This window comes from Histoplasma capsulatum, genomic scaffold (assembly GCF_000149585.1).
Source record: "Histoplasma capsulatum NAm1 scaffold_10 genomic scaffold, whole genome shotgun sequence".
Lineage (NCBI taxonomy): Eukaryota > Fungi > Ascomycota > Eurotiomycetes > Onygenales > Ajellomycetaceae > Histoplasma > Histoplasma mississippiense.
In genome coordinates, this window is record NW_001813973.1 from 1,058,334 (window position 1) to 1,077,359 (window position 19,026).

The following is a 19,026-nucleotide window of genomic DNA, read 5'->3' on the forward strand; positions in this document are numbered from 1 at the left end:
GTTTGGGCGAAGAGACCAGCATTTCGATATTGTGGACTGGATAAGGGAATTTCATTTGTGTGGTGCGTAGTGCGCAGTAGTGCAGACTAGAGGGGACGTGGACACAGCAACACGGAGGAGGAGATTGAATCCGGGAGGGAGGAACAGGGAGGAAATGGAACACATACCCATTGTCGATAACGAGGGCAGCGACTTCTTCTATACGGGTTCGAGAGAAAGAATATTAGCGGCTTCTTTTAAAGAGTGGAGATCAGGGAGAGGCGAGGAAAAGGGAGGAGGGGAAACTGGAGGTTGACCAAAGCGTGAAACTTACCCTCCATTGTGGGCTACTTAACGAGGTGGCAAAGGAGACAATATAAAGCAAGTAGAAACAAGATACGTTGGGCGAGAGAGGAATGACACGGGATAAGACGAGGATAGGCGATGTGGATGGGAGATGGGAGATGAGAAGAGGATGTTGGAGGATGTTGGGATTTATGAAGTTGAAGATGAGAGGCGACGAAGAGGTGGAAGTGGCTGGGGAAGGATGTGGTACTGCGTGGTAATATTACGGAACAGAAGGGACTGGTATATATGTGGTGCCCTAAAACACGGCTGCCTTTGGGTGAGACGACGACGAGGGAATGCGGCCTCAGGGGAGGTCATGACGAATCTATGCAGGGAATACCAGTGCCTACTTCTATCCCTCCAGGCATACACATCTGTACATGGTTTTATTATTTATTACTTTTGCATTTTATATCTCCGGATTGTGTGGACTGTGTCCGTGTTATAATGCACTTGCCCAAGTGGTATCCGTACAGTTATGATTTTATTACGGTATCGTCCCGGAGGAAGCCCCGCGGGGTCAAAATGGAACATCCAGGGTACTTCTGTCCCCATACAATATCGGTGAGGATGCCGTGTATCGCCTGTGTCAACATCCCCTCAGTCGAGATTTATCACCAGCTGAACAACGGATGAACAATCGATCTGACAGAGACGCCGGTTTGTGAGTTCAGCCCAACGAAGCCACCGTTTCTTCCCGCACTCAGTTGACTCCTTATCACCAGCGAGATCTCATCCCATCATCGTATGCAGGTTACCCTCTCCAAACATTCCCACAAGGCAACCGCCAAACAAGGCCGCGCGTTGTGTGCGGCGGCGAAAAATGAATAACCCAAAACCTTATGGAAATGCGGGAACCTAATATTCTCTCGAAAGGCTCGTTGGAAAACACAGGACTTCTCCGCTCTCCCTGAACATGAACTGTATGGTTACTAGGATGATATCCAACGTGTTGTGTTTACGCGACGCTTCCCTGAACACATCCATCCAATGACCAGTGACTGGGTGCAACCAACCTTGCATCATCTTTTGTGCTATCCATCCAGAATAAGATCTTTTTATACATGGCAACATTGTCAAAATTACGCCAATGCACTGGGTAAATCACCCACATCTGGCTGTCCTCGCAACCGGCTCTGGAGCTGTCGGAGCTCTCAACAAGGAGAAACAAATGGCAAGTCTGATATCACAACAGGCATTATTTATTTAATATATCAGTCTTCTGGGAATATCTTCGAGCGATACCAGTTATCTCGGGCATGCCATAACATGGACGCCAACTTGATTGAATAGGACAAAATGCGTGGACGGGAAAACGCAGTCAGCCAGTCAGCCAGCCAGCCAGCTATTCAGCCATTCAAACAAGCAAGCCAACAAGCGGTCAATTTAACCAGAAACAACATTGCTCCTCGCTTCTTCATCAACTAATGATCGTGCATCGGGCGGCTGATTGAAATTAGCTGCCTCTACGTAACCGCCTCTCCCCTGCCATGTCTGATTCCGAAATCACCTTATCGAGAGAATCGAATCGAAAGCCGATTGTTTCATAATGGTAGAAATCCGAAGTCCGATGTTCGTTCTGGTAAACCCTTACATGTCCCTCCAAAAAAGAAAGAAAGAAAGAAAGAAAGAAAGAAAGAAAAAAACGCAATGCCGAAAACATGTCTGGTAGGACTGGGTACAACTTAAATACAATGATAGCGAATATTTTATGTCGGCAAAAGCGCAGTGCTTCCTGAATGAATTGCTACCAGAGAGCAAGCGGCATGTAGAAGCTAAGATATGGTCCTCATGCGCCTGCACGCCATCATTCAAAATCATTTGCACATATACTGAGGATGGCAGTGGATGCTGATCGAAACACTAAGGACTTATATATATATGGCATGCCTACCTAGAGTTGTATCTTATTTGGTAGACCTTAAATGGAAATAATTACATCTAGGGAGCGGAAGAGAAGTTAACCAATAAGTTTTTATATTCATTTACACATTCTGCTTCCCAAATTTCACCGATTAAGTGCCTAAGAAAATATATAAGAAACCGACCACCAAAATCTCGCCCCGCCAACAGCATATCTAGTGGTTGATGATGCTGCGGCGGAATGCCTTGGAAGCGTCTGACAGGCTTGGCATCAGAATTTCTTTTCTTTGAGCTCCGTTTGGATAACCAGTACTTAGTAAATAACTTGCCGTGAACGGAGCGAAATTCGTAAAATATGATTTAAACTAACCATATCATCTCACACTCCATTTTACAGCGTAGGGCGGAAGACACAATAACAATCACAATAAAAAAGAGCGGGGTGAGAGCAAAACTCCATTCGTCCCCCCGCTCCCTATTCCGCCTTCCTCTCCGCTCAACTCCCCCACAAAACCAAATCTCCCCATAGTCGCATACACAATGGACTCCTCAATGAACAACCTCCTAAAATGGAGTATCGAAAACTCCGCGCCAACGACAACGGCAACCGATGGTACGACGCCAGCTCCTGCCCCGCGCTCCCTCTCTCCCACAGCACTCCATCGTCTCCTCCTAAACGCACCTTCGGACGCCGAACTCATGAAAAACGCCATGGCCGCTATCCGCTCCCCCACCACCACGCTAGATGACAAGCTCATCGCCTTTGATAACTTCGAGCAACTGGTCGAGAACCTCGATAACGCGAACAACCTCGGCGTGCTGGGCCTGTGGGAGCCGTTGGTGCAGGAGCTCGAGGCGGCGGAGGCGGGGCGGCGGATGATGGGGGCGTGGTGTATCGGAACCGCTGTGCAGAATAATGCTGGGGCGCAGGAGATGGTACGTTTGCTTCTTTTATCTTTCTTTCTTCTTTCTTTCTTTTCTTTTTCTTTCTCTTCTTTTTCTTTCGTTGTTTCGTTTTTTCGCTCATACTTTCTTCATCAATGCTGTTCCTTCCTCTTCTTCTTTTTTATCTTTGTATACGTATATATAGACTGACAAATCGACCTCCGCATACAGCTCCTCTCCAAATCCCCCACTGTCCTCTCAACCCTTTTCGCCCTCTCGCAGAACGATCCGGACACCTCCGTGCGACGCAAAGCCGTCTACGCCCTCTCATCCGCCATCCGCAATCACCAGCCCGCCATGGATGTATTACTAGGGCATATACCCAATGATGCAAGGAAAGAGATGGGAGAGCACGTTGACGCGAGCGACATGGAGGGGGTGGATAAGTTGGTTAGCTGGTTGAGACGTGCTTTGACCTAACCCGCTGGAAAATACATTTCGGCATGAACTGTTCTCCCTCTTCTTTGTTTTGGGTTCTATGCTTTAATGGCTAGTATATATATATTTATATATATATGATGGCGTTTTGCGGTGATAAAAGTGGGCCTCGTTCGCATTTATTTTATTTTATTTATTTATTTACCCTTTTTTTTTTTTTTTTTTTTTTTTTTTTTTTTTTTTTTTTTTTTTTTTTTAGCTCTACACTATCTGGCCCCCTCCAAAAAAAGGTGTTTGACAACCGGGTTTTTAAAAGGCTTAAAACCCGTTTCCCCAAAGGGGCTCCCCTCAAAAACTTTGAAAAAGTGCGCCACTTTTTTTGGGAATAACCAAAGGGGAAACCTTACCCAAAATGGGGCCCGGCGCTCTCTCCCCCCAAAAAGAAACAAATCTCAGTTGAGAGTCCCAAAAGGAAAAGAAGGGTGAAAAAGACAATAATGAATCGTAGACGCCGAGAACAAGCCAAACTTGCAAAAGTATAAGAAGGGGGGCGCCAATTCAATCGGTTCCAAAATAACGACAATTAGATAGAACGGGCAGCAGAAATAAAAAAGAAAGGGTAGCTGGATTACGCGAAAGAATATAATCGCGATCAATACATTTTTGTGCCATCTAAATCGGAGCGGTAGCCTTTTGATGACCATGGAAATCCGCCTACAACGTCAGGCTGTACGTATAATCTTCTTCCATGTTCTGTGATACCCATAGAACAGCAGAGCTAAAGCCGGGATTAATACCACGCATCAGCATATACCCATGTTCTAGTAGGGAAAGGGGCCAGCCCACCTCGTCATGATCATGGCATTGCAAAGCACATTAGCAATCCCAAAATATACCGTTTGCAGCGGATAGTCCTTCAGAACGTATTTAAGAACCAGGACAGTCTAGCAAAATAGCACATGTTAGCCATATCTCTCAAATTCTCCATCCAGGCCCCAATCAACTCAATATCTCTATATTTGTCAATTTGCAAAGGGGAAATAAATAAATAAAAAAAATAGAACATACTACACTTCCCGCCAACCCCCCCGCCAACAACGCAAAGCCTAAGAATAACACAAAGCGCGCTTTCCAGGCTACTCCGCTCCCGGAATAACTGTACGTATCTGCGCTCAGCCGCGACTTCTCAATGGAGTTGATCACCAGCATCCCCAGCGCGGAGCAGATGCCTGGGATCCAGTCGACGAACTTTACGTGGACGAAGCCGCCGTTTCTGGAGCTGCGGGAGAAGGCGGCGGCATCGATGAGGAAGAAGAAGCCGATAGAGAACTGGTTTGGACGGGCAAGAGACGAGTCCCTTCGTTAGCTGGCGGACGAAACAGTAAAGATGAGAGGTATAAGAGGGGTCTGAGGGCTGGCTGAGGAAAGATACGTACCAGAGAGCCGGAAGCGTAGATTCCAGCCGTGCGCGCGTTGGAACTACTTAGCCATCGCGGTTTGGTAAAGCGGAAAAGGCGGTTATCCGAGTCGTCCATTGCGGAAGGGAAAATATTACGGGATTTCTGATAGTTGATGTAGTCAAGATACAGCGATCGGTAGGTCAATATTTTCTTCCGTTCGTTAAAGAGTGTAAAGGGAAAGATTGGCCACCGAATATAGTTCCGCCCTGGTATCTAATTTGGAATTTGGTTCAAGCAGGAAGCCGCTGTTACAACACTGTAGTCTGTGGATGTTTTGTGTTGGATATCTCCTCCACTTTGTCCCCAACCGCCGAACAGCGACGTCAGAAGGAGCTTTAGTCATGTGATTTGGCGTTTACAGCGCCAAGATCTGATTCTATATTTAACTAAATATTGCCCAGAGAGCGGCATGAAGATATGCACAATTTCGTACGTAATAAATCTAAAATGAAATCTCACATCGATCCCTAGGTTAGAAGTTACAGAGGATGGGACTCTTAAATGGTTTTCCAAGTTTCGAGCATCAAGCCCATAAATACGCTCCAAATCACCCACAGGGGATCCTATTTCACAATCTCATATATTGCGAAGAGTGAACAAGCAGCGTGCCACACCTCTTCGTATTCTAGTCATTGACAAGAAGACATGGCTCTTCAAAACGCGGTGTCTCTTGCCGCCATATATACTATGTCTCACAAAACAACCTCAGCAACCCATCCACAAGATCCGTAGCTTTCTCCCTCTCTAAGATCGGCACACTCGCTGCCGTCACTTCATGAGACGCCTTGATTAGTCCATCTTCTCCCGCAACCACTGAACTCCCAGTAGCAGCTGACCCATTGAGAACGTCCTTCAAATACCGCCTTAGGGCGAACGACGCCGCGCGATATGTAGCCTGATACATAGCCTTGAAATCATCGTCATCATCTATTTCGGGGGAAGCAGCGGCAGGTATAAAGATAGCTGTTGATGGTCTTGAGTGCGACTGAGATTCCTTCAGAATCATTGCCGTCTTCGTCGGGGGAACAACTAGGGAATCAGCATCCGCCGTCTCTGCTTGCGAGGATCGTTTCGATTGACCAGTGGCGGGAACTGGATTGCTCGTCCGCGAATTTCTATGGAACCCATATAAACGCATGCATGTTAGAATAGTTCGTGTTAATAGTGCCTTGTTTGTGGCGATGATTTCCGTGGGCGACGCTGAGGTTAGCTGTGGTTGGGATTTCTGCGTATCCTGCTGTTGCTGTTGCTGTGGTGGAAGAGTCGCAGGCGTGCTTGTTCGACTCGAGACATTCGCCGTTCGTGGTCGTGCACCGATGTTCGAAGTGGGATTGCGTGGTGTAGCAGGTGAAGGTTGCTTGGGTACCTTCATAATCCTGCTGATCGACAGCGTTCGAGGTTTATGTGCTATGACCTTGCTAGATATGTTATTATCATTAAAAGCAGATATATTCGAAGACTCCTTCTTAATCTTCATATTTGCAGAATTCGGCAGTTGACGGGCTGCTGCCGCCGCCACTGACGACAACCTGCGTGACATGAGCTGCGCAACCGCCTCGCCGCCTTTCCGTCGAACCTTTTTATGGTATTCAGTCGCCGCGTCGAAAATGCTGGCCATCCGCTTCCGTTTGGGACATGGAGATCGATGTTCGGGGAAGAATTCAGCAAATTTTTCGTTACCGTGATCGTTATTATCGTCATTACCATTACCGTCGTCATTATATGCGAAAGGACCTGGCTTCGGGGTAAGTGGGGGAGATATTAAAGCTTCAGCCTTCGTAATGAGTCCCGAACAAAGCATGACAGCGTAAATACGTAATTCCCTTTCCGGAGTGCTGGCTTTATTGTCATTTGAGGCTCCCAAGTTGTCGTTGGGGAAAGCAGGGGATGGCAATGGAGGAGATGGTGACCGCTTTGAATGCAGGGAAGGAAAACAAAGCTCCCCATAAACAAGGATATCCGTCACATCATTGTCAGAGCCACTGGCAGCGCTGGGGCATCGTTGCGGTTCTTCAACTGCCAAAAGCATCCCTGTTGGGCATTGTATAGGCAGCGAGCCATCCAGGAGACCGTCCTTCTCCTCGTGCTCATCATAGACACCCTTTAACAGTCTGCATTTCCACCATTCTATCATTTCGAAGTCTTTGACGTAAACCTTGAGAGCGGGGCCTAATCGAGCGTAATAAGGAATAAGGGAGGGGTTCACAAAGGCGCGAAGGGAGAGCTGGGCATCCTTGCGCAGTGGGCATTGACCCGTCAAACGTGGTTCGACCAGGAGTGAGATGCCTGGCAGATAAGCGTGGTTAATTTATCAATTCTGTAGGTAGAAAATGAAACTTGACTTTGAACATCACACATACCTTTCCCTTGGGATATGTCCCCAACGCCAGTGATTGGACCTGACCAGACCTCCATTTGCGGGCAACTATAGTATCTTATCGCGTGTCTCACTGCATACGAAGGAAATTGGGTGGAGTTGATTTGATATGAAACATAATTCCTATGGATAGTTATATCAGTTTATTCCATATCTACCATATATCGGGATGACCCAAAGTCACACAGCTTGTGGATTTTGAAAATTTGTTGAAGTTGACCTTAATAACTTTGCGACATTCGACTGCGACGAGATGGAATGACGTTGACTGATGTAGACGCGATATCACGTGCTTACGGAAAACTCACCCAGCGCAAGACAGATGTTGACGAGAGGTATTGATATTGGACATATATAAAGTTAAAAGGCAAACGGACAAATGATCGAGTAATTAGACAATTGTACAGTACATAATAAGGCTGCTATGGATGTTTCATGTGAATCCAGGGTAAGGGTCATTCTGCTGAGGCACATCTGGGCGCAGCCCCGAGACAAGTATATTCAAGTTGGTATTAGCATCCATAAAACAGCTCGAATATGATCTGCCAGCCTTGCAATATAATCTTAACACCAGGAGGAAAAGCATCGCGTGCACACATGCTCGAAGAAAACGATAATAACAAAGAGAACCAGCAATAACCAAGACCCTCAGTCAGAACAATATCATGAGACGCAGGAGACAGAAGAAAAGCGCAAAAATTAAAATAGCCAAATCACTGGCTCCTGGACACGTAGCGCAGATAGGACGTGAAAAGGTCAATATGGAGGAAGCTAAGAATACCGAGACAATAGCGGTAAAACAGGCGGCGGCAACGAGGGGATACAACAAAAAGTTAGAGTTATGATTCTAATTATTTCTTAGAATTCCTCCTGCTCTTGGAAAAACATCGAGAAACTGATGATGGTGCCGTATATCAACAGACCGCCTAGGATCGACATCACCATCGCGGACATCTGGATGGCGCCGCTATGTGCCAGGAGAGCCGGGAGAGCTATTATTTGTATTGAAACAAATACATTTTCAGTAAGCAGGTGTTTTGCATACAGTCAAGTTGTTATAGGGGTCAAAGCGGAGGGTGGTTGAGAATGTCTGCCGCTGGAAGCACTCTATGAAGGGAAGGAAGAAATCGACCCACCAACACCCATCACAACAAGGAATCCAGTACACCACCTCCCAAAGTCAACCACAGCGCTCCCCGCGCTCTCCATGAAATCATCCGGGTTGGCACAGCGGCCGCATATCCAGTTCGGTAGCGGGGCTATCACATATGTGGCAACGACGAGGAGGGGGAGGAAGTTATGCCACAGAGCGGCGGATAGGATGACGAGGAGGAAGCCGATTGCGAGGATCTGTTTGTGATTCGGAAGGGGAGGAGCGGTTAGAGATCTGGAGCATATCAAATGGAAGCGAGGAGAAGAGGGTGTCGTACGAAAGAGAGGGATATGATGGTTTTTAGCCCTGCCGTCATGATGTCTGCGCGGATGAGGGTGGGAGGGGGATGCGGGAGGTGGAAGTGGTGGATGATGTCAAACCCGATCCAGCTTCAATAAAAGCATTAATGGAGCATCCCACAGCAAGGGGAGTATCGTTAGAAGTAAATAGCGAGCTTCTGGAGCAATATCTCGGTTGCGGCAGAGAAGGTCAAGTGCGGTTGTTGAATACTTGGGGCGGGCAACTAAGCGCTGGCGGTTTGGTACGTACGAAACATAACAGGCTGCAGTGGCACTGCTGCTGTATTGTAACATTTATACAGTAACATAAATATTTACATCTTAGTTTTCCATACGGAGTACTCCCACTTCCAATACTATAATAGGATGGAATGACGACTAGTTAAGGTTAAGGGTCCTGAGCAAGATGAAATCCAGAGCCCTGATAGGGGTAGAATAGCCAATATATATTATTGACGAAAATTCCCGTAGCTTTAAAATGATGTTTTACAAAAACACCACAGAAAGGTATTTGGTATAGATTCCTGGTTTCTCCAGCCAGTACTCCGTAGAGGAAGATACCTCAAAATATGTATCTATTTCTTAAGACTACATATCATACCTACATAGAGTTGAACGGGGTTAGACTTGGTTTGTTACACGCCTACCAATTTCAAGTTGTGGTCGCGCGTATGGCACGGGCGATTTTTGTCTGTGCGATTTTGGTTGCTTGGAAGTAAGACTGCTATTCGAGATCGTAATCGTCCTGCACGGAGAAGGCATCTTCTCGGAATTTTGAGGCCAAGGAGGAATGGCTCTGTAAATTACTTGATTCGCTCCAGAGGGTATACTGCTGTTGGATACTTCCGCAGTTTGTCAATACTTACAACCACCGAGTTGAGAAACAGTCATCAATTACATAAGCCAGTTACTATCGGCCTAACCCGATCTGGACTGAAGCTCTCCAAGTCCCGCGTCACCTTTGGCTCAGCCTGGAGACATGATTTACTCCCTCCGCTACGCAGCAATATCTAATTACAAGAGGATATACCTGGTATAGCTGTTTTACTCCTCTGATACCAATCCATCAGCTGTCAGTATCTATTCGCAATGTTTAGAAATAACTACGATAACGACTCGGTGACCTTGTACGTCGCCAGACACCCAACTGCTATTTATCACCATTCGATAGACCCAATTCCACTAACCAGACAATGGATACTACAGCTCACCGCAGGGCCGAATCTTCCAAGTTGAATATGCTCAAGAAGCCGTAAAGCAGGGCTCAGTAGTCGTCGGAATCGTCAGCAAAACACATGCCGTCCTAGTGGCTCTGAAGGTAGGAAGAGTACTCCAATCAACAAATCACCCTGGACACCCAGCACTAACCTATACATGTTTGTATCTACATAGCGCAACGCCGAAGAACTCTCCTCCTACCAAAAGAAGATAATCCCCATAGACCAGCACCTAGGCATTGCCATCGCCGGCCTGGCCTCTGACGCCCGCGTCCTCTCAAACTACATGAAACAGCAATCCCTCGCCTCAAAAATGACCTACGGCAGACCTATCCCGCTCGAACGCATCGTCAGCCAAGTCGGCGAGCGTGCCCAGACAAACACCCAACTCTACGGCAAACGGCCCTACGGCGTCGGCCTTCTGGTGGCCGGCATCGATGACGCGGGGCCCCATTTATACGAATTCCAACCGTCCGGGATGACGCAGGAGATGGTTGCTTGTGCCATTGGGGCACGAAGTCAGATGGCGCGGACGTACTTAGAGCGCCACTTGGAAAAATTCAATGATTGTGGGCGGGAGGAGTTGATTCAGCATGGGCTGAGGGCGTTGAAGGAGAGCTTGTCTCAAGATAAGGAGCTGACGGTTGATAATACGACGGTCGGGATTGTCGGGACTGGGACTGGTGTGGGAAAGGGGAAGGTTGAGGCATTTAGGTTATATGAGGGTTTGGAGGTTTCTGGGTTTCTAGAGAGTGCGAATACTGACGGGCAACAGGCGGAGGCGGAGGGAGCAGAGGGGCAGTCGATGGAGGTTGATTCATGATGATGTGATGATGATGGATGAGACTGGTTCTTGATTTCTTTTACTTGAATGCGATGTCTATTTTTGATACTCCATGTTTTCCAGTCATGCTCTGTTTATCGGAATAGATTACGTTTTCTATCACTTACCCACTCTACCCCGAAAAAACGCCATAAAATTTCAACATTCTAATCTAATAATAATAAAAGAGCGCAAACAGGGGGAACGCAAGGTGTCCCCATCCCATCTTCCCTTCCCTCATGCTCCAGCTATCCCTTAATTGGACGTCCAATTCAGCGAATACCTCTCCCCGCTAAGCCTATACCCTCTCAACGCCCCCAGAACCTCCTCTACGCTGCGACACTCAACCAGAATCCCCTTGTTCGCATGGCTCACAAACCCAGACTCCACACTCTTCTCCACCCACTGCAACAACCCATCCCAATACCCATCAATATTCAGCAGCACAATCCCACAATTGTGAATCCCAAGCTGATTCCACGTAACCATCTCCATCGCCTCCTCCAGTGTCCCAAATCCGCCCGCAAGAACAACAAAGCCGCTCCCCGGACCCCCATCCATCACCTTTTGCGCCATCGTTCGCTTACGCGTATGCATATCCGGCACCAGCGTCGTGAGTCCATATTCCGACTCCCCCATCGACGACCCCGCCTCCGCCCCGCCCTCTGCATTGTGATCGGTCATAATAATAACCCGCTCCGGTGCCTTTCCCCCATCTCTAGCCGTAAGCGATGTCCGATAGCCATTCTCGATCTTGACGAGGGCGGTGGGAATCACGCCGTGGACAGCCTTGGGACCCGACAGAGAGACAAGGGTACGTGCGAGCTCACCCATGATGCCGCCCGTGCCGCCGCCGTAGACGAGAGTGATGTTTTCTTTGTGGAAGATGTGGGCAAGGGCGCGGGCGGCGGCGAGGTGGGCCGGGGAGTTGCCGCTGTATGCGCCGCAGCTGAAGGATGGACGGTTAGTTGTGTCATATACAGAGAGGATTTTGGGGAGATGAAGAGGGAGATAGATGACGATAAGGTATATACTTACAAGACGCAGATTACAGTGGGTTTATCTGCATTGGGCCGTGTAGTGGTGGCCGCAGTTGTAGCCATGTTGGGCGAGATATATTTAGCAATTCTCGATGTCGATAAGAGCTTGTGCCTTTACGCGTCGCGAGGGGATGGATATGCGAATAGTCCTTCTCAAAACTCAAAACCCGATATCTATGAACTTCGAGCACCTGGGTTAAGTAAAGGGTGCCGATGGTGAGTGTAGGGAGAAGTAAGTATAGAGGGGCAAATTCCCAACCGGTTTCAAGCGGGAACACGGAAGTTCGTGCGCCGCGGCGGATAGCTAAAATTATTCTCCTGAAACGGACATTGCAGTAAATGCTAATGTACTTTACAAATTGGCAATATTGGCGTGCCCCTCCGTATGCGCCATAAGTTGCTATTTAACTCCTTGATTCCCCAAAGTACCCCACAAAATGAGTGTATTGAAAAATAAAATTAGAACAGCCAATCGTCAAGTTTAAATATCCAATCCATAGTACTCATGAAACACCAGCACCAGGCCCCGTGGCCGAAGAAACCACCGCAGTCGATAATATCTTACTCTTCCTCCTCTTAGTCCTCTCCTTCATCCCACCCGGCGTAGTAGGACTCTTCTCCCCTCCTTTCCCCGCCTTCCCTACCCCAATCGTAGCCGGATCTGTCTTAATAGCTGATATTGCTGTTGTTGTTCCGGTTGCCGCTGGTGTGCCTGGTTTGCTCATACTGCCTCCTACACCAGTAGATGGAGCAGGAGTGGGAGCTTTGGATGCCTTGCTATTCACAGGCTGGCGCATTCCTACAACCAGCGGCTCCGTGGATGTTTTCCCGATGATGAAAGACCCTGGCTCGCCCAGTAAAGGCGCGTCGTCCATGTATTCATCGCCGTAGCGGGAGAGGAGGTTGAAGGCTTCGATAAGGCTGCGGGAATCTTGCATTGTAGTAGATGATGAGGTTAGGGGAGATACGGACGTAGAGGCGGATGGCTGCTCTGCTGTTGATGATAGGGCGCTTGCGTCCTTGGATTGTAAGAGGGCGTCGGGCATGGGAGTGTCGGTGACGCTCTGCTGGTCGGATTGTTGCACACCTGGGCGCGATGATTCGAGGGCTTTAGGAACAGGTGGCATGTACGTGTGGCCGTATGAAGGGGAGAAGATGGGTAACGGGGACGCGGCAGAGAGGGCTTTTGTCAGGGATGTGACTGTTGACAGCTGCGGAGTTACGTGTTGTTAGTACTATCGCTTATAAGGAGAAGACAAGATGCGATAGGTTTTCCGGAGTTGAATGCATACTATCCGACTTCCCACAATCTTCAACACCGACGGTGCCATATACACCGAATCCCCCACGACAAAATACGTTGCGAGAACCTGAATCTCATCATCACCACCAGCAGGCCCTGATCCCAGCCCCGCCCGCTTCTTTCGCATTTGTTTCCGGATCACCCACACATTCGAAGGCTCCTGCTGCACCCGTTGTTGTTGAATCCCGCCCGCCGCCGCAGCCTCCTGCAACGGATCATGCACGACCATGAACTCCAACCCTTGCATGCCCTTCAGTCGGCCCTCAAAGGCCTCGCGCGTCTCGAGGAAGTGGCGGAAATTCTCATTATAGGAGGCTTGGACGGCGAGGGAAGCATTGTTTGAAGTTTTGTCGAAGAAGGGCGATTCAGCGAAGTAGAAGAGGACTGTTTGATATATTAGTCTTCAGCGCGCCAGTTTTTTAGAGATACAGCGACCTGGATATGTATATACCCACTGTTGTTTGAATGGAGGTAGCCGCCCATCATCTGTACGTGTTGCGGAGATCGCCAGGTGATTTCCTCCAGTGGGACTTCAGGCTGCGCGGCCATGGTGAGGTTGGCATGGGGATTTTAAAGAGGAAAAGTGAGGGGAGAGCTGGAAAACTAGAATATATTGAGTAGTGCCATGGAAAGGGCTGACAATTGTTTCTCGCTCATCGAATCCAAAATCCATGCATGACAGTTAGGAAGATGAGTTCGTTCCGGTTAACTTAGTGACTAGTGTATCAAATTTCGTCATCTCCGTGTTCAGGAAAATTACATCCAGATCTACATGATCCACATGCTATTTCTTCAGCCCAAAGTGGAATAACTAAAAGTAAAAAATAGAACGCTATCCATAGAGTGAAGAGTCATATCAGGAGCTCTTTGATGATAAGGCCAGACGTTGGGGCAAGGGATATTAATTATGCGTCAATTGTAAAGAAGTAATCACTGAAGCAGCTTAGAAGGAAGAGAAGATGAAGAGGTTGGTTGAAATAGCTAAGATAAAGCAGTTAAGCCGCCCACCCAACCATCGCCAGCACAAATGTAAACAGAAAAGAACAAAATCAATAAATCGGCCCACGCCTGCTCTAAGTGCACGGCATGTCTTAAACTGCCTCCGCCAACACCGTATCGAAGTGATATTCGACCTGGCGAGAATCACGATTTGTGCGAGTATCCATTCCGTTTCGAAATTTCAGAAATCCATCAAATAAAAAAGAAGTGAAGGAAAGAGAATAACAAAATCAAGAGAGAAAATTATATCGTTGACCCCTTCAAAACTGTGATCAAGTCAGCCCCGGCAGATCCACCCCCACCCCCGGCTTTACTAGAACGGCATAGTCCGCTGCAACTTATCGACCTCTTTAAGACACACAATAGCCGCAATCCACGGGAAGCTGAGTAGCCTGTGCTTTCTACCTTGTTTATCCGCCCCGTAGCCATGTCCCAATTGATCCTGGTGTTGCTGTTTCAACTTATGATAGTGACGAGCAACAGACGAATCATGTTTAGGTCCGAAGGCAGTCCGTGACGAGTGGTTATCCTTCTTCTCTTCTTCGACAGCGATGTAAAGGCAGGCTATGGAACGCTCGAGTGATTCCACACCACCGGCCTCACGGTCTTGGATCAGGGCGGTGACGAATTGGACGAGGTCCTCATATTCTAATTTTAACGTGCCGGTTAGTTAAGGAATCTTATAAGGGATGGCAGTGTATGCAATATAAGAAGCCAAGATGTGTATTATTTTAATTAAGCATGGAAACGTGCAGGGTATGCATGGAAATGAACTTACCCTCCCTCATCTGCTTCGACGAGTCCTTCTGCCGCTGGGAGAGTTTTTGTCCATGGCCCAGGATAGTGCCAACGAACACTTCGTATTCGGTGATGGAGCTCTTCCACGGAGTGGAGGAGAACCGAGCCATGATTTCCAAGAGGTTATCTTCGTAACTAAAACAGGCAGAGCAAATAAAGCTGTCAGCGAAAAGGGAGAAAAGGAGAGAAAAGGAGAGAAAAGGAGAGAAAATGAGAAGAAAGGGAACAGCGATCCCAAATCACCTACATTTGCCGAATATCCAGCGCATGCTCAATATGGTGATCCCATAAAAACCCCTCTGCTTCCCTTTGCACAAACTCCCAGACGCCTCGGAGTACACTAGGAGCACACATCGCCGACGGCAACTCCATGACACTTTGCCGATGTTGAAGGAACTTCACCTCATCAATGGACCGGTATAGTTTGCCCAGAATATTTTCACTTTTGTAGAATCTTACAGCCGGGCGTTCGTCGTCATCTTCATCGCCACCATCTTGCACTGCATCCATATCTCCTTCCAGTAGAGATAGATTTTCTGCAATGCGGATGCGGGGACTGGGAGCCTGGAAATCTGGACGGCAGCTAGGGAATTTGGGGATACGTGCTAGATCAACCTATTATTTCGTATGAAATATGGGGTCAGTATATAACCTAGACATATGTCGTAAAGCCTCTCCAATATGCATTGAAGGGAATGCTGATATTGAACGTACTGGAACCCCAGTCTTTGAGAAATCCACGGCGGTAGAATGTAGCTCCGCAAGCAATAAGCATTCCGGATCAAAGGTCCCAAGAGGCCGTTGATCGGCAAGCGCCTGATGAATTGTAGCAATTCTCCCCAGCTGATCTTGTTGCATGAACGTCACGAAAAAATCTATAATATCCTCTCTAACGACTGTGCGACCAAGAACTTTTTCCTGGACACGAGGATACTCTGCCGGTCGAGCGATTCGCTTCGGAAGTAATGTATTATCGAATATGACGTTATACAGATCACCGTCTAGATCACCACCACTCAGCATGCTGGGGAGATCGCGATGGCCGTGCTGGCTGAAAGCGATACAGTTGTGGAGTTGGCGTAGAGGAGAATCGGCGGGGACATCGACAGCCCTTGCGATTTGGACGTCCCCGGGATGCATGGCCGGCGAGCGAGTCACAACGACCCTAGGATTCACAAGCACCTCCCTGACTCCTTTATCGGACAAACTTGTGCAGAATACCTCCCCTTCCTTGAGGATCCCAGTCTCATCCATGATACCGAAGAGTGTCACAGCATTGGGCACTCGGATTCGAGCACGATATTTTAGATCTCGCAGCTTGATCAGAACAGAAAGCTCCATCACTCGACGTAGGAATTCGTCGTTTGAGTGACGGAGCCCAAAGCCTTCCAGGACATTAATAAGCCACGGTAGCCCTACAGACTTTGCTATATTTGTGTCTTCTAAAAACCTAGCAGCCTTTGCCGTCGAGGTCGCCGTAGCACGGAGTCGTGAAATTTCATCTGCCTGCAACCTCAAAAACACACTTTCGTCAACGCCAAGATCCTCGAGAATCTTGATCATCTGGGCATTGAGGAAGAAAGGTAGCGGCTTTAGTCCTGATCCACATATTTCGATATTGAAAGCATTATACGAATTTGGCAGATGGAATTTGATCATGGATGGTCTCAGAACCAGCGATTTACCCTTTTTTCTGCTATCAAGAGATATCATTCCTTTAGCACCTGCATTTAAAAGAGCCAGTTAGAAGAGGAACAAAAGAGGAATATACACTATAAACAAATTTCAAAGGTTCGATGTGACATGGAAAGGGAAATGAATACCCGCAAGCCTAATTTGAAAGACAGTAGGTTTCACCACGGACCGTAGCGAATGGTCCTTCCAGATCATATACATCACAGAAGGTGATATCGTACCGACGCCATCACTAAAGACCCGTCCGTTCCGTTCCACATCTTTTCCTATTGAAATATACTTGTCGGATATCGGGATGGAAGTCAGGGTATCAGAGAATGTCTGTCCAATTCTCGCAGCCTGCTTTGCTGGAGATTGTATATGATCAAACCTCCCCAGGTTCTGAATGATAGTCGAGGCATTGTATAGAATTCTGTCCTTATAAAACGGGGCGACGAACCAGCACGTTTGAGAGCGCAGTGACGAATGAGAAAAGCCAAGAAACTCAAATTTACGACCGGCTATGTTGATTCCTGATTTCAAGACCGTTTTGAAACGAGATTCAAAAATCATATCGATAGATGCACGAGGGTCATATCGGACAGGGTCACCGGTTTCGTCCACAAATTCAACCCGGAGGAAATGGTCAACGTGGCTAGAATAGTGGCGCAAAACTCGATTCTTTGTTTCCGCGTGAGGCCCATCAAGGTAGGTACCGCAAGGAGTAATCTGAGCACGGTGGATCGAGATGTGATTGGGGTTCATGGGGCGGTTGGAGCGGGTCATCTCGCGCTCGCGGGCGGTGCTCTCAAGGGCATTTTTGAACACCTCCACCAGCGCGGGTACGTCAACCTCTGAGGCTTCCACGTCTGGGGATGGCCATTTCACGTCGGACGAGAGTCTCATCAACGCTCGAACGACAATATCCAGATCTTCAATGACTAGTGTGGCTCGGACACGGGATGCAAATGAGATCGCTTTGGCGGGAGATATGTCACCGTTCCACACCAGCTTTTGTAATTGGAACCTGACGCGATATGGCATATTTTCCTGAGATAAGAAAGCCATGAACCTCTGCATTAAGGTGGAGTAAGGCACATCGTACTTTGCTCGATGGTCGACCCATCTGGCAATGTCAGGGATATGGCGCTCGTTGGCAAGATCTCGAACGACAACTAGATCATCCGAACTTTTCAGGAGAAACCTGTAGACAAAGCAAGTACCGGCGAGAGCCTCGTGTTCATCACCGAAATGGCCAACCCTAGTTTTTAGGGGACGCTTTCGCATCCACTTTTGCTGGATTTGAAGCATATCATGAAGTCCAGCCGCCAACACATCTGTTGGATCAGTCTTGTATAATCTTGGAGCAGTATCAGCGGTGATAGTAATAGAGGGAGCGTTGATCGTGCCCGTGTAGATCGATCCGAGGATATTAGAGTAGGTGAACTCTAAGTGATAGATCACATCTTGCATCGTTTCTAGTGCAACCCGAACAGCGGTTTTACCAAACGCGATCTTGCCATTCTTCCCACAGCGATAACACTCAATAAACACTGGATTGCCTTGGTGATAGTCCCACATACCACAGGACATGGCGGTGATGGAAAAACTCTTGATTCGCTTAACTGGCGGCGCTTGGTGATGGTTCTGTACGTTGTTGGATATTGCTCCACGCGCAAGCCTAGTTTCTTCCTCATTCTTTAATGAGCGAAGTAGAAACTCGTCTGGAGTATTGCGGCCCTGTTCTATGACGATGACCTGCCCAAACATCCTCAGTTGTTGTCTGGGAGGTCTTCGCACCCTCCCCGGGCCACTGCTCCGACCGTATGTAGCAAGCAGCTTCAAGGCCTTACTAAGATCGCCAATAGTCAAAATGGCATTGCGGTTGGGGAGCTTGCGGCAGTGGAAACAGTGGATGCCAAAGGGTGCAAGTACAGGTCTGAATTGTCGCGTCAAGTGGTTGTTCTGCACCTGATCTGGGACATTTCGACAGAAGATCTCCATCGCGCAGGAACAGGTAGAAGTTGAAGTATTAGGACCAAGGGAACCTCTAGCCTATTTGCGATATGTCCTCAGAGAGAGAGAGACAAAAGCCCCTTTAATTGGGGAACAAGGGACACATGGTACTGTAGAGAGTGACTAGAGGAGGTCGAGTAGAAACACATGAGAATGGAGGGAAAGTAGGCAAGAGAGAATCCCAACAACAAAGAAAAGAGCAGCGTCAATACCAATATAGTAAATGCAAGAGAAATAGACAACAACACCTGGAGCCTTGAGGCCTCCAACAAGAACCTAAGATGCCCAACCCGTGCTGGGATTTCCTCTGAAAAACTACCCAAGTCTGCAGCTACCGTCAGGCTGCATGCTTGG

General features: G+C 48.0%; 9 protein-coding genes across 9 annotated transcripts in view; 2 read left to right on the forward strand and 7 right to left on the reverse strand.

Moving 5' to 3' along the window:
* HCAG_08210 (actin) overlaps window positions 1-320 on the reverse strand; it is a gene marked incomplete at both ends in the record, with an annotated part of 2,001 nt that extends 1,681 nt beyond the window's left edge. The window contains 2 exons of the mRNA XM_001537051.1: window positions 168-198; window positions 314-320. Coding sequence (XP_001537101.1) covers window positions 168-198; window positions 314-320 — 38 coding nt within the window. The remainder of the gene's footprint in view (window positions 1-167; window positions 199-313) is intronic.
* A 2,410-nt stretch (window positions 321-2,730) lies between these two features.
* On the forward strand, window positions 2,731-3,555 carry HCAG_08211 (predicted protein; the record flags this gene model as incomplete). The annotated part of the gene is made up of 2 exons (XM_001537052.1): window positions 2,731-3,126; window positions 3,307-3,555. The coding sequence occupies 2 exons, from the start codon at window positions 2,731-2,733 to the stop codon at window positions 3,553-3,555; spliced, it is 645 nt and encodes a 214-aa protein (XP_001537102.1).
* A 672-nt stretch (window positions 3,556-4,227) lies between these two features.
* On the reverse strand, window positions 4,228-5,048 carry HCAG_08212 (predicted protein; the record flags this gene model as incomplete). The annotated part of the gene is made up of 4 exons (XM_001537053.1): window positions 4,228-4,291; window positions 4,360-4,457; window positions 4,582-4,842; window positions 4,950-5,048. 4 exons carry the CDS (start codon window positions 5,046-5,048, stop codon window positions 4,228-4,230), a joined length of 522 nt encoding a protein of 173 aa, XP_001537103.1.
* Window positions 5,049-5,658: 610 nt separating this feature from the next.
* On the reverse strand, window positions 5,659-7,702 carry HCAG_08213 (predicted protein; the record flags this gene model as incomplete). The annotated part of the gene is made up of 3 exons (XM_001537054.1): window positions 5,659-7,259; window positions 7,334-7,473; window positions 7,659-7,702. The coding sequence occupies 3 exons, from the start codon at window positions 7,700-7,702 to the stop codon at window positions 5,659-5,661; spliced, it is 1,785 nt and encodes a 594-aa protein (XP_001537104.1).
* A 506-nt stretch (window positions 7,703-8,208) lies between these two features.
* Window positions 8,209-8,819, reverse strand: HCAG_08214 (conserved hypothetical protein; the record flags this gene model as incomplete). The annotated part of the gene is made up of 3 exons (XM_001537055.1): window positions 8,209-8,342; window positions 8,487-8,700; window positions 8,781-8,819. The coding sequence occupies 3 exons, from the start codon at window positions 8,817-8,819 to the stop codon at window positions 8,209-8,211; spliced, it is 387 nt and encodes a 128-aa protein (XP_001537105.1).
* Window positions 8,820-9,891: 1,072 nt separating this feature from the next.
* Window positions 9,892-10,842, forward strand: HCAG_08215 (proteasome component PRE5; the record flags this gene model as incomplete). Its single annotated transcript, XM_001537056.1, has 3 exons — window positions 9,892-9,929; window positions 10,009-10,120; window positions 10,195-10,842. The coding sequence occupies 3 exons, from the start codon at window positions 9,892-9,894 to the stop codon at window positions 10,840-10,842; spliced, it is 798 nt and encodes a 265-aa protein (XP_001537106.1).
* A 255-nt stretch (window positions 10,843-11,097) lies between these two features.
* On the reverse strand, window positions 11,098-11,945 carry HCAG_08216 (conserved hypothetical protein; the record flags this gene model as incomplete). The annotated part of the gene is made up of 2 exons (XM_001537057.1): window positions 11,098-11,791; window positions 11,881-11,945. The coding sequence occupies 2 exons, from the start codon at window positions 11,943-11,945 to the stop codon at window positions 11,098-11,100; spliced, it is 759 nt and encodes a 252-aa protein (XP_001537107.1).
* A 440-nt stretch (window positions 11,946-12,385) lies between these two features.
* HCAG_08217 (conserved hypothetical protein) lies at window positions 12,386-13,734 on the reverse strand (the record flags this gene model as incomplete). Its single annotated transcript, XM_001537058.1, has 3 exons — window positions 12,386-13,093; window positions 13,175-13,569; window positions 13,641-13,734. The coding sequence occupies 3 exons, from the start codon at window positions 13,732-13,734 to the stop codon at window positions 12,386-12,388; spliced, it is 1,197 nt and encodes a 398-aa protein (XP_001537108.1).
* A 763-nt stretch (window positions 13,735-14,497) lies between these two features.
* Window positions 14,498-18,660, reverse strand: HCAG_08218 (predicted protein; the record flags this gene model as incomplete). The annotated part of the gene is made up of 5 exons (XM_001537059.1): window positions 14,498-14,832; window positions 14,963-15,117; window positions 15,230-15,597; window positions 15,697-16,706; window positions 16,899-18,660. 5 exons carry the CDS (start codon window positions 18,658-18,660, stop codon window positions 14,498-14,500), a joined length of 3,630 nt encoding a protein of 1,209 aa, XP_001537109.1.
* Between the last annotated feature and the right edge of the window lie 366 nt (window positions 18,661-19,026).